Genomic DNA, 13,305 nt, shown 5'->3' on the forward strand with positions numbered 1-13,305 from the left:
AGTTTGTAATGCTGTGCACTGGCTCCCAAATATATTGCAGCTGGGTATCACTCAAGTAGCTTTTTCCTAGAATTATGGAATGGTTTGGGCTGGAAGGGATTGTAAGGAACCCTACCTTGTTCCACCCTCCTGCCATGAGCTGGGACACTTTGCACCATCCCAGGCTGCTCCAAGCCCTGTCCAACCTGCCCTTGAACACTCCCAGGGATGGGGCAGCCACAGCTTCTCTGGGCAACCTCTGCCAGGCCCCACCACCCTCACAAGGAAAAAATTCTTCCCAATATCCCATCTAAATCAACCCTCCTTCATTTTAAAGATGTTTTTTACAAATCTTTAGTACAGATCAAACTCAGCTGGCAAGTCATGCTTGAACCAGTCCTGGAGATTGCTTCTGCTTAATACTAATGTAGGATAAGCCACAGGAACTATCAATTTTTTTAAGCTTCCAGGGAAACATCACCAATAAGAGACAAGGGAGTGTTTTGGCTTTACCTGGAGATGGCAATGATGGCTCTGGCTGCACACCTGAACTTGGTGAAGGGCCGGGAGTGGGATGCAGAGAGCTGCAGGTCTGCAGAAGGATAGATTCCCATGCGGGCAATGAGAGACAGAGTTGCCTGCTCACAGTCCTGAAAGCCACCCAGCAGCAGCAAGAGGTATTTCTTCTGATAAACCAGAGCCTTTCTAAAGCTCTCTGCTCGAATATATTTTCGATATAATCTCTGCAACTGCAGAAAGAAAAAAAAAGTTTTAAAAAGGTAGTTTTTTTCATAGTAGCTGTTACAAAGAGCCAGCCACAGACAAGGTGTCTTCAGGTCAAATGGCCAGACTGAGCACACAAGGGCAGCCAAAACAATTCTGTTCACTGCTAAAACCCACCCAAATTTGGAGTGTCAAACCTCTTTAAATCTCCTGGATGTTTTCAAGCAAAATTGTCATACTCAAAACTCTAAAACAGTTTAACTCTTTAATAAAAAAGAACATCTGCTTAAAAAATATAAGCCAGAACACATGGTGGGAGAGATGCCTATCAGATTTGATTACAATCAAAGTGTCAGAAAAATAATTATTTATTTAGTCAGCAGGGATTAAAAATGAGGTTTTCTATTTTCATGATTAGACAAAAAATCCAAGTCTCCCTCTCATTTAAGAGAGGAAAGAAATTCCAAAGATCCAGATCCCTTTTGATGCAAGTTCCTAACACTGAGAAAGTTCCAGAGGAACTTCTCTGATGAGGTACATATGGGGGAAGCTTCTAATTTCAAATAATATATCAAGCTGTTTGTCTAGAAAATCAACCTTTTAAAATAGCAACTGAAGATGACAGCAGTAAGTGGAAGATGAATGCCATAATCTAACAGATCCTTTTTTTCTCGAGCAGATTAGTTTCAAATGTAAGCTCCTGGCTCTCCAAGCTCCAGAGACCCCCTGTGCTGGCTATCCCCATGATTTTACCTTAGGATTGGAAGTTTCTGGTACTGGTTTGTTTTCAATTTCAGCATTGGCTTTAGCCAGCTGGGATTCTGCCTGTTTCAGCATGTTCTGCAGCATGTTCCTCTCTCGTTGCCAAGCCTCTCTTTCCAGCTCTTGAACAGGGGCAGCATCACCTGTAGATCTCACCTAAAACACAAACCTAAAGGAAGTGAGCCACAATGGGTTTGGCACAATGTTTTCACAATCAAACACCTCAAACTGAGTAATAACCCAAATTTAAGACAAATTAAAACATAATAAACCTGAAAACCAGCAATGGTATGTATTCAAGTGTTGAACAGCACAATGGGAAACTGAAATGCATGAAAAACCCTTCTGACTTTCATCTGTATCCACAGGCAGCACAGAAATAGTGAAGATGTCTGTGTACATGCAAAAATAAGTGAAAAATTGTGAAAAATCCCACATTCAATTCTGAGACTCTGTTGTCCAGAGAAGCTGTGGCTGGCCCATCCCTGGAAGTGTCCAAGGTCAGGTTGGACAGGGTTTGGAACAATCTGGTCTAGTGGAAGGTTCCCAGCCCATGGCAAGGGGTGGAACAAGATGGGCTCTAAGGTCCCTTTCAGCCCAAACCATGCTGAGATTCTGTGAAACTGAGTTTTGTGGTAAGGAATGAGACCCAGGACTCCAGCTCCAATTCTTCATGGAAGTTCTGCCTTTGTAACCCTCTTTGCATCAACTACAAATTTACTGGTCATCAGTTAAATCAGTGCATGATGCAGTAGATCACAAAACAAATAGATTTTTTTAAAGGTAGTTGATGTTTTATCCCTTGAATTAAAATCCATACATTACAGAAGCCAGTACAAACAACTGACCCCTGTTTCTCCTTGCAACTTATTTCAGTACAGTCTGTAGTATCTGAAAGATTCTACATGACTCATCCATGTCCTTGACTTCTACTGCACCACTTGGCAGCTGATTGACCAGACAGCTCCATTTGGCAGAGATCTCCCATGCTGACATTTTGCCAGGTTCCCTGTCCAATATTCCCCAATTTATTGCAACTCAAGGGGGAAACAGCAGAAAATTCCTTTGGTGTCCTAAGCATGTGGTTCACTACCTAAAGGAAGGAGAAATTCAGAGAGGAGACTGAAGGAAAAGATGATTCTGGAAAAAAAAAGAATCAAAGCCTGAAAAGAGGGCAGAGAGGAGGAATTGTTGGTGCCCACAGAAAACAAAAAAGCTATTGAGGTAGAGTGTTTGCTCCTAATCTCTAGAAAGGCATGTGACTTTAAAGTGCTCTGCTGAACACTTTTATTAATTAAAAAAATCAGTCATAGATCTCTGTCTATTTCAAGAGAAAGACATAAAACTGCAGTTATCTGGGCAATCAGATGGAATCTAAAAGTAATGCATTTATGTATTTTGTATCAATAGACCTTGATCTTGGGTAATCCCTGGGCTTGTGTAAAATATTTGCAATACTGCAAACTTGGGTCAGAACAGCCCTCCTGAGATGACAAACCACTATGGTGCTTTTTGAAAAAAAAAGTACTTGGCATTTTGGTGAAAAACAGCCATCTACAGCAACACATCCCAAAGCTGGTGATCCTTGGACACATTACATATCTAGGGAAAAAATGTTCTCAGAAGCAGACTCTGCAATATGACAAAACAGAGTGGGACATGAAAATAAGTTAATATTTTCCTTACCTGAGTTGTAGCAGGAGACAAATCTGATTTTAGCTCCCTTAATGTCTGCAGTAAAGAGGCCACAGCTTCATCATTTGATGCAGACCAGTCATTAACCGTTCTGTTAGACAGAAACACCTTTTCAGTATCAGGCTGATTTGTAAGAATGTTGACACACATTTAATTGCTTCTTCCCCCAACTTGACCTTTAAGGTTCTCAGGCTTTACTTATGCAATATTTACCACACAAATTACTACAAATACGCAGAGAAATTAGCAAGTTCTGTTAATTTTTAAGAATTAAAAAAGCTCTCAGCCATGACACACACAAGTTAATAAGCAGGATGAAAAGCAAAGTGCTGTTTTATGAACTCACTTATCCAGAGTTTTATGTATGAACTCATTCAGGTGCATAACCACAAAGAGCAACTGCTGCCTTATCTTCTCCAGCTGTTGCTGCTGCTGCAAGTGGGGTTTTTCAGTTTGCTTTGTCACAGGCTGTGTGGCACTTCCATCTTTGCTTGAGGTACACAACAGTTCCTCCTGACAGTTTGGAGTTGGAGGATTTCTTTCTTTTTCTCTTAAAACTGACAGCATTTCCTGCAGTTCTTTGATTCGTTGTTCATCCCTTTGGTGTTGCTGTTGCAAGTTTTGCTGTTTGAATAAAATAAGGATTAGTTAATTGCTTGTTATATATACCCACTTATGTAAGTGCCACCCACCTAATCAGCACATCCCTCTGGGTGTTCCTGAACTGACAGACCACTTTTGGGGAAGGCTGGGAGCACTGCTTCCCAGGGCCACCAGGAAGGCATTTAATCACACTGGAGTGGCCATTGCCTCCATCCAAAGAGAAACTCAGGGTGAAACCAATGTCTCAAGCCATGATTGGGATCCTAGCTCAAAGTAAGGGCAATGACATGAAAGTTAGTTTGGTTCCATCCTGCATTTAACCCATGTTCATCCCCACCTGTGAACAACTAGCAGAGGCAAAAATTTAAAGACCAACTTTAAATCTTTAAAGATCAACTCCCATCAACAACAAACCCAGACAATCCCTTGAAAATAGCTACATTTCACAAAAGCAGGACAAGAGCTCATTTAATGCATTTTGCAGAATGCTTTAACAGAAGGGAACATTCCAATCAAAGAATACCATCCAGAGGGGTAAAACCCAGTGTGTGGGGACGTAACATTTCAGTGTGTGGCTATTTCAGTGGCAGGCAGAGCATTCTCACCAGTCTCTCCTGATCTCTCTGCCAGTCCTTCTGTTTCTGTAGCTCTGTCTGTTGCTGCTGTTTCTGCTCTCTTTCTCTCTCCTCTTTCCTGTTCTTATCTTGCTCTTTAAGCAGTGTGAAGAGTGACTGCAGTTGTTCCCAGTCCACTTTGAGCTTGACCTCTCTCTCCCTCTGGGCCTCCAAGGAACGGATCACCTCTTGCTTTTGCGTCTGAAGAGACTCCAGGGTGGCTCTCAGTTTGTCACTGACCTCCCTCTCCTTCTGGGTTTCCTCACAGCACATCTGTACCTCAGCCTCCAGCTGCCTTTGGGACAGGATGGCCTTCTGGTGCATTTTCTCAATAACAGCAGCAAGCTCCATAGTTCTGCTCCTCTCCTCTTCCAGCTGGGCTTGGAGCTCTCGGACAAAGGCCTGCTCCAGCAGGGACTCCCTGTGCTGGCAGGAAGCCCCTTCCTTCACCCTCATGCTCAGCTGCTCTGTCAGAACACGCTCGTGGTTCAGGGAATCCAGGAGCTCCAAGGACCGCTTTTTCTCAGCTTCCAGGTTTTTCTGCAGCTCCCTCAGCTTGTTGTGCTCCTGGGCCAGCAGGGCTTCGCAGCGGGAGTGCTCGATCTGCAGCTCCTTGCGCAGGTTGTCTGCCACTGTCCTCTCGTGCTCCAGGGACACGGCCAGCTGGCACTTCTGCACCGACTGCACATCCAGGGCAGCCTGCAGCTCCTGGGCACAAGGGGAAAGCACACTGATTCCAGCACAAACACCTGTGGCACTGGCTGGCATTTAGCCTTTTTCAACCTCCTATTTTATCCAGAAAGATGTTCAAGACTTAACTAGAGCAGTTCAGGTATTAAAAAGTGTAATTTAAAATTACAGGTGACAGAAAAATGCTCTTTAGCAATATGGCACCAAGCAATAAAACCAAAAATTATCATGTTAATGTATCTGCCAGTGTCATGGACATATTTTATGAAAAATCCTTTTGCAAGGATTTTTTTCCTGAGAAGCTGAGAAGCCTCAGAAATGGAATGTAAACAATAATTGCCTGCTGCTGTGGAATGCAACAGGTGCATCTGTGATTGGTCTCACGTGGTTGTTTTTAATTAATGGCCAATCACAGTCCAGCTGTCTCAGACTCTCTGGTCAGTCACACGATTTTATTACCATTCCATTTCTATTCCATTCAAGCCTTCTGATGAAATCCTTTCTTCTATTTTTTAGTATAGTTTTAATATATCATTGTCTTTTAATATAATATATAAAATAAAAAATCAGCCTTCTGAAACATGGAGTCAAGATTCTTATCTCTTGCCTCATCCTGGGACCTCTGCAAACACCACCACACGCCAGTACATTATTTCTTATTCAGTTAGTAAGACCCTCATTAGGAAATCACTGCTTTTTCCATCACTCAGTCCCATTAACAAGTAACATCTGCAACAGCAATAACTCCGTTGCTTTTAAAAGAAAAATCTAAGCAGTAAGAGTAGATGTAAAGCTTCAGGACTTGGCAGCCCATCTCTTCAAAGCACAGAGTAGAGACTGAAAAAAATAATCACAGAATGGTCTGGGTTGGAAAGGATGTTGAAGTTCATCTCATTCCCACCCCCTGCCATGGCCAGAGACCTTCCACTATCCCAGGTTGCTCCAAGCCCTGGCCTGGGGAAACTTCCAGGGATGGGCCAGCCACAGCTGCTCTGGGTAATCTGGGTGCCAGGGCCTCACCACTCTTACAGGAAAGAATTTTTTCCTTACATCTAGTCTAAATCTACTCTCTTTCTGTTTAAAATCCATCCCTAGGTCCATTCTGGGAGCCAGTCTTTCTTCAGAAGGAATGGCAGGCACTGAAGGGGCAGTGTGGGGCACTGCTGTCACAGTAGGGAGGTCCACCCTGCCCTGCACATAGCCAGCACCATTTGTTATCTCCTAGAAAGCCAGCTCAGATGCTAAATGGCAGAAGCTTTCCATAATGGGGCATCAAAAAAGATTGGTGAATGCCAGACTAATCTGTCCAACAGGTATCCCCAGGGCAAAGCACTTTTCTCCTGGCCTTGGCTACTCTATCCTCCCTGCATGAGCAGGTTTTTGAAAAGGAGGAACATGGTAGCAACATCTCCTAACCATGTAGCAGTAACAAACACCTCAACAAAAATCACTCTCAAACTTAAACAACTACCAAGAAGGTGACAGGAGAAGCCAGACTACATGGAAATAGTCAGAATTGTTTTTCCTCACTTAGGGAATTTAAGGATCCTTTGGAATTCTTTGAGAGAGTTTAGTTTTGGGGTTTAAGAAATGGTTTATGTTAAATCTTCCTCCTTCTCCATTTACTGTGGGCCTTTTACAAGCACTGAGTCATTGCTATTATAGTCTTGGAGAGAAAGTTGTTCACTTGTTTTCTGTTCAATTTAGAAGGGAACAGAACAACTTTGGTCAACTTCCAAAAACACATTTTATATTGAAAAGGCTCCACTTACTCTCTGCCAAACCTATTTATCATTGGGTGGCTTTCTTTATAATCTCAGACATCATACATCTCACACCCTCATGCTAAGTTTGCTCTGGAATTAAGGGTGCAGTCACACAGCTGCAGGATCTGGCTGTCCCTACTCAGCAAGGGGCAGTACACCACAGGGGAAAACGGGAGAGGAAAAAACATTAAGAAGATGTGGAAAAAAAAAACCATGGCATTCAACCTTGGTTTATTTCTGCATGTGCAATTAGTGAAAGTAACTGAAAGCTTTAACTGGGTGAAAAAAGACACGTTCAGAAAAGGTTTGGGGTTTTTAACAGTTCCTAAACAAAGAACAGAGGAGGTGAAGACTGCACAAATAACTCCTAGCTAACGTCATGCCCCGGGGGAGCTGGGCGTTACCTCCATGGCCTTTGTCTTTTCATCCTCTGCTCTCCTCTGCTGACGCTGCTGTTCCTCAAACCAAGCTCGCAGCTCAGAGCCCTTCAGCTGCTCAGCCTGCAAGCCTTCAAGTGCAGCTGCCAAATCCTTCTCTTTTTTTTCCAATTCAACACTGCAAAGTTCAAAACGACATTTCTGTGTTCAGAACAGAACATCCTTCACCAGCATCACAAGCAAGACATTTTGGGTTGGTTTCTCTGAGTTCTAGCTATGATTTTTGTTTCTTTCAAGTGGTCTCTATTCTTTCTAAAGAGGGTCAGTTTTCAAGTCACAGCTAGTTAGCAGCTGAAAACATTTACCTCCCTGCAAGCCAAACTAGAATTGCTCGATTTAGTAACAATGAAGAGATAGGTTATTTATTCTGGCAGAGCAAAGTTGTTGTCCTGTGAGAGGAAAGCAAAATATTGGCATACACTCAGAAGGGAGTGGGAAAGGAACAAACCCAAGATGACAATTTAGTAAAGAAAACATAACCCTTAAAAGTGAGAGACCATGGTTTTCCTCCCTGTGTTTCCAAGTGCTTTATGGAACCAATTAGTACAAAGCTCTTCCAGAGCTTTACCTGCTGATAAATCAAGTAAATGAATAAATAAATCTACTTCTCACCGTAAATGATTTATTTCCCTCTGAAGCTCTTCCAGAGATTTCTGCAACCTTTCATTCTCTTGCTTGCTTCCAGAAAGCTCTGATTTCAGGGATGCTTTTTCTTGATTCAGGAGATCACAGGTTTCAGAGGATCTTTTCTGCTCCTCAGAGAGAGTGCTGTGCAAGTCACTTACAATAGATTTTTCCTGCTGAAGTTTATATTCCAATAATTCAACTAGAACAAGAAAATAGTGTTACAATTATTTACATTACAGTGACTTTGACAATATGGTATCACTCACACTAATTTAAATTAGAAAAAGTCAGCTGTACTGAAGTGTTCTTGTCTGAAGAATTAATCTCTTTTCAAACATAAGAGGAATCAGCAAAAGCATGTATAAACAATGTGATTCTATCCTTGTGATATTCTGTAATATCATTAATGGATTTTAAAACTCATTAACAAACTTATCCACTTACATATGGATAAGTTTCCTTACATTCCTTATAACAGGAATCACTATATAGAACCTGTTTTGCCAGCTCTGCTCAGGCCAGTGAGTTAAGCGAAACAACTCCCCCTAAATTTGGAGGTTCCTGTTTGATAAGTACTTAAAAATAATTAATGTACCTATGTCTACAGCATTATGTAAATAAAATTAGTAATAAACTTCTGAATGTCCAGAAAATTTTCCTCTATTGGACTAGTGCATGTGCTATAAAATGGCTGAATCCTGAGTGACAGTGATGGGAAAACAAAAAGAAGGAAAAAGCAGTGTTTATTTTTGATCAAGGTCACTTGCACTTGTTTCCTTATTACATAAAGGGACCCTGCTGTGAAAACCAAGGCTTGCTTATTTAGTCAGGAACATGGTTTAGCAGTGGCCTTGGCACTGTTTATGGTGAGACTTCAGTGTTAAAGGTCTTGTCCAACCTAAATGATTCTTTGATTCTAAACTAGCAAACACAAGATAAATAATTCTCTGCAAACAAGCAGGGTTTTACTGTCCTTGCTGGGTTTTCTCCATGTATTTACTGCTTCAGTTCCATTGCTTTGGGGTTATTTCACAGCTTATCTTTGTTTCTCATAGATTTATCTTAACTACTGATAGGAAAAAGAACTGCTCTCATCCTAGGCAGCCTGAGTGCATTCAGTAAAACTGAGGAATTGTACAGCCTCTGCTAATTGCAGGACACCTTTTTCTTTTTGCCTTTTACCTTTGAGGCAAAAAGGAACTGCTGCAGAAGACAGAAAGAGCTGACCAAGCCAGTAAGAATTACCTTTCCTCCGGAGCTGGTGCTCCTGTTTGTTGCCATGATCCTCAGCCTTGGTGAGGGTTTCCTGCAGCTGCTGCAGCTTCTCCTGGCTCTGCAGGTGTGCCATGCGGAGCTGAGCCCGCAGCTCCTGGATTTCTGACAGCAGGCTGTTCCTGTCTGAGGAGAAGAGGTGCTCCACAACCATCTGCCTCTGCTCCTCCTGAAACAAAGCAAGGCCTATTCAAACTACAAGGCCATTTCCATATCTTCTGCAAGGATAAATACTAAGCAAACTCCTGCAGTACAAGTTTGGTACTGAAGCACTCAAATGACTGAGTTTGTGCTTCACATTAATGCAAAACGTTAACATGATGTAAAAAAGAAAAACCCCACTTCACTTGCCTTGTTGCGTTTATACATAACTACTACAACATAGAAACTAAATATTATTGGCAAAAAGCCCCCAGCTTCAGAGTTAGCTCAATATAGACCCTTTACAACAGAGGTCTGAAGTTCTAGATAAATGGGAAGGATGGCAAGATTTCAACCAAGTATTTCCTTTTACTACCACAGTGTTTCTTGATGCCAGCTAAAATAATCAATAGGTTTTGTAACACTACGGAAAAAGTTCAAGAAAAATGCTACCACAACAGCAACTCAGCTACTGATCCCACACCATCTGCATTATACAAGACATAAAAGATAATATAATACACAGATTTTATACAGATTTAATACAAAGATTTAACAACAGAAGCAATAAAATAAAACTGAAAAAAATTAAAATTTAAAGAGAATAAAGAAGTGATTTAGGAGCAGCACACTAAGAGCTTTTCATACTTGTTGCTTGATTATATACTCCAGCTTTTCCTCTAATGAACTTGTGTCACCAGATGCAGGATTGGAGAAGTGAGACTTCAAGTCGATTTGCAACACATTTCTCTCCTTCTCAAACACACTCTGTACTGCCTGCAGAAGTTCTCCTCTCCAGTCAACAGCAACACCTGATGTTTCCTGTTAAAATATATTTTTTTTAAATGGCATCTCTCAACTTCTAACGCAGCATCTTTCATACCATAAGAGTGTATCTGTAAATTTAAGCACTTTTAGAAGTATTTAAAGGTTACTGTCCCTTACTCCTTAAACATAGATATACACACAGACATGCCTCATAACATATTATATATACAACACATATTTATATTTATATACACAACCTGGTTCCTTTGCTTTACAGTGTATTTCATAGCCATACCTTGTCTCCTCTGTCTGCCACCTTGCTGAGGTAATCCTTGAGTGACTGGATAGCATCCAGCAGGGATAATCCCTCGTTCTGCCAGCCCTCCATTGCCACTTGGCTCTGATGGATGTTCTTCAGCTCCCTCAAAGCCAAGGGATGCTCTGACAAAGCCAAGATTTTGTGGCTCTCCTCATACACCATCTTCAGCACAGCCTGAGAAACAGAAAAAAAGGATAATATTAGGAAACAGGCATCAGCATCCTGGCAGTGTAAGAGTAGGATGGGATAGTATTGGGCAACAGAAGCAAGGTGTCTGTATCAGCACACTAAGATGCAATTAAACATGAATTATTATTTATGCCAAAGGGCTGTACTTCACCTTTGTCTCTGAAGCATTCAGCTAACTTTCCTGGAAATCAATTCAATTCTATCAAGTCTGAAGCTATGTTACTCAACTCCAGTGATGCCAGAAAACAGAATTATGTATTTGGACAACCTTGGCTTAATTTAGCAAATTATGTACAAATATCAACTCCCAAAATAACCAGTTCTAATCATTTACACAGTGGAAATTGTTTCCTCTGACACTGTCAGGCCAAATAATGCATTTTAAATAAATTCCCTGTTCACAAACTATTACATCATGCACAGATGTTTCCTGGCCTCTTTTCAAGGAAGGTCACTGGAGATTTAAATCCTTTTCTTACACACATCTCATCAGAAATATCCCAGCCTCCATGTGGAGCTGTTCCTCATTGCTATGCACTTTAAAAACAACACAGAGTACTTTTACTTAACTCCTTACATTCTTTCCTTGCACAGTTTTAAAATTACTTTTAAAAAAACTTAAGTTGCTTTTCTGTCACTGGAATCAAAGTAGTGATTACTTCAATAATCAGTGAAAACCTTTAGTAAACATGAACATCAAAAGCACAGTAAAGTGTTAAAACTAAACATTTAGTACTGGATTATGCACTCAGATCTTACAGACAGTAAAGTCTAGATGGATACCCCACTAAAGAAGCTTGAAAAAAAACCAAAAAAAAAAAATCTGTTTCTTAAGGTAAAATAAAAATCACCTTTTCCATGAAGTCTCTGACACACAATTTTTTAGACACAGAATGGTTTTCAGTTGGAAGGGACCTTTCAAGACCACATCTAGTCCAGCTCTGCTGTGACAGGCATGAGGAATATCTTCTATTATTTCAGGTTGCACAAAGCCCCATCCAACCTCATGTTGAATGGATTCTGGGATGGACACCTAGGGATTCACCACCTCTCCGTGCCAGTGTGTCATCACAAGAAATTCTGTACTCATGTCCAATCCATTTCATGAACTTACTGGGCACTGAGGTGAGGCTGAAAGATCAGTAGTTTCCAGGGTGCTTGTTATTAAGCTTTTTAAAAAAGGCTGCTATGATTCCCTTTTCTTCAGTCACTGGGGACTTTATCTGACTGCTGTGACTTTTCAGAAACAATGGAAACTGCCTTGGCAATTGCAAGTGCAGAATTTCCTCAGGACCCTGGGATTCAAATCTTGGGGTCCCACTGACTTAGCTATGTCCAGGTTCCTCTGTTGGTCTTGAATCTGATCTTTTTCTCATAATAGGAGGGACTTCATTCCTCCAGTCCTTCCCTCATCTAATTTAAAGCTTTCCTTATAGGTTTGGCCATGTTATTGGTGGAGACATCTTGTCTCACTTGAGTGACTTGCATGAGCTCCCAATATTTCTGGCTTCTCAAAGGTAAATCCATGGTAATAAAAATGAAAACCTTGAGTATTGCACCAGCTGCATAGCCAGGGATTCTATCCTGGTCCCCTTCCTCTGACTGGGAGGATAGAGAATATCACCCATGGTCCCAAACCCTGGGACTGTCCTGTTGCAGTGCTCTTAGACCCTACACAGTGATAACCTGTAGGGCTCACTCAGCTTGGCAGCCTCAAGGACACCACAAACACAAGCTGCAGGTAAGCAACAAGCGTCTCTAGAGAAAATGGATGGCAGGAGGGTGCTTCAGGGCCCTCAGTAAGGAATCTCCAATTACTACCACCTGATGTGCTTCTCTGGTAGCACTGGTTCTAATGCCAGCAGATGGTTTCAGCAGCTTTGCATGTTTGGCTTTTCCTGGATCACATCAGTTATTCCATGTGCTCTTCCTTCTCCAGCCCTAGAGCATCATGTCTCTTATTAGGGGCAGATGGGTAGGGGAAGGATCTTTGCTCTGACTTGAGCAGCCATAAAGGCCCAGCCTTCTTCATCTTGTGAGTTACCTGTGCCAGGTAGCTTGAGTGAGTTTGAATTCAGGCTTTCCTTCCTCCCATTTGCTGGGCAAGTTGAAAGAACCTGCTAAGCATATCAGGAGGCAGGATTCACTTTATAGGAAAGGTATTTCTTCTAGCTTCTTACTACTTGAGAACTCACTGTAACCACCTGTATTCTCTCAGAGATGAGAATTTCTCCCTTTCTGTAGCTGGAATTTTTGAAATGGCTGAGAGCTTGCTCAGCAAAGCAAAGAGTTCTAGGCATATCCTTTCTTCAACTTTAATTACTGACTAGAGTGGGCACTCACTGCTCAGCCTTCTGTATATTCCTCACGTTGCTTGAACTGGCTCTGACCTATCCCTGCACACCTTGCACTGGTGTTTCCACAGCTGTCCATCACATCAGGATGACAAGAACAGGCAGAGGAGCATGATGTCAGCCAGCTGTGGCTGCTTCTGAAACAACTTTCTGTGAAGCCTCCAAGGCAAACCCATAAAGCAGAATAAACAGTCCTTGTACCCCCACATTCTGAAACAGCATCAGTGCTGTCCTGGCAAAACTAGTTCACTTCTAGCAAGTAAAAGCAAATGTCAGTAATTTTGTCACCAGAAATGCAAGGACAAGAACCATCATCAACTTGCAGTTTAAATCATTACAGACCACTTTTCAGTGTAAATGTAGCAG

The 13,305-nt window shown here is 41.7% G+C and overlaps 1 protein-coding gene across 12 annotated transcripts in view; it reads right to left on the minus strand.

The window, feature by feature from the left end:
* PCNT (pericentrin) overlaps positions 1–13,305 on the minus strand; it is a 70,099-nt gene that overhangs the window by 3,884 nt on the left and 52,910 nt on the right. For all 12 annotated transcript variants that reach the window (XM_064717667.1, XM_064717662.1, XM_064717664.1 and 9 more), the window contains 10 exons: positions 10,373–10,570; positions 9,958–10,131; positions 9,142–9,337; positions 7,882–8,095; positions 7,237–7,387; positions 4,368–5,084; positions 3,506–3,783; positions 3,151–3,250; positions 1,456–1,620; positions 493–728 (listed from right to left, as the gene is read on the minus strand). In XM_064717667.1, the coding sequence (XP_064573737.1) occupies positions 493–728; positions 1,456–1,620; positions 3,151–3,250; positions 3,506–3,783; positions 4,368–5,084; positions 7,237–7,387; positions 7,882–8,095; positions 9,142–9,337; positions 9,958–10,131; positions 10,373–10,570 (2,429 nt within the window). The remainder of the gene's footprint in view (positions 1–492; positions 729–1,455; positions 1,621–3,150; positions 3,251–3,505; positions 3,784–4,367; positions 5,085–7,236; positions 7,388–7,881; positions 8,096–9,141; positions 9,338–9,957; positions 10,132–10,372; positions 10,571–13,305) is intronic.

The sequence above is a fragment of the Zonotrichia leucophrys genome, chromosome 7 (assembly GCF_028769735.1).
Source record: "Zonotrichia leucophrys gambelii isolate GWCS_2022_RI chromosome 7, RI_Zleu_2.0, whole genome shotgun sequence".
Lineage (NCBI taxonomy): Eukaryota > Metazoa > Chordata > Aves > Passeriformes > Passerellidae > Zonotrichia > Zonotrichia leucophrys.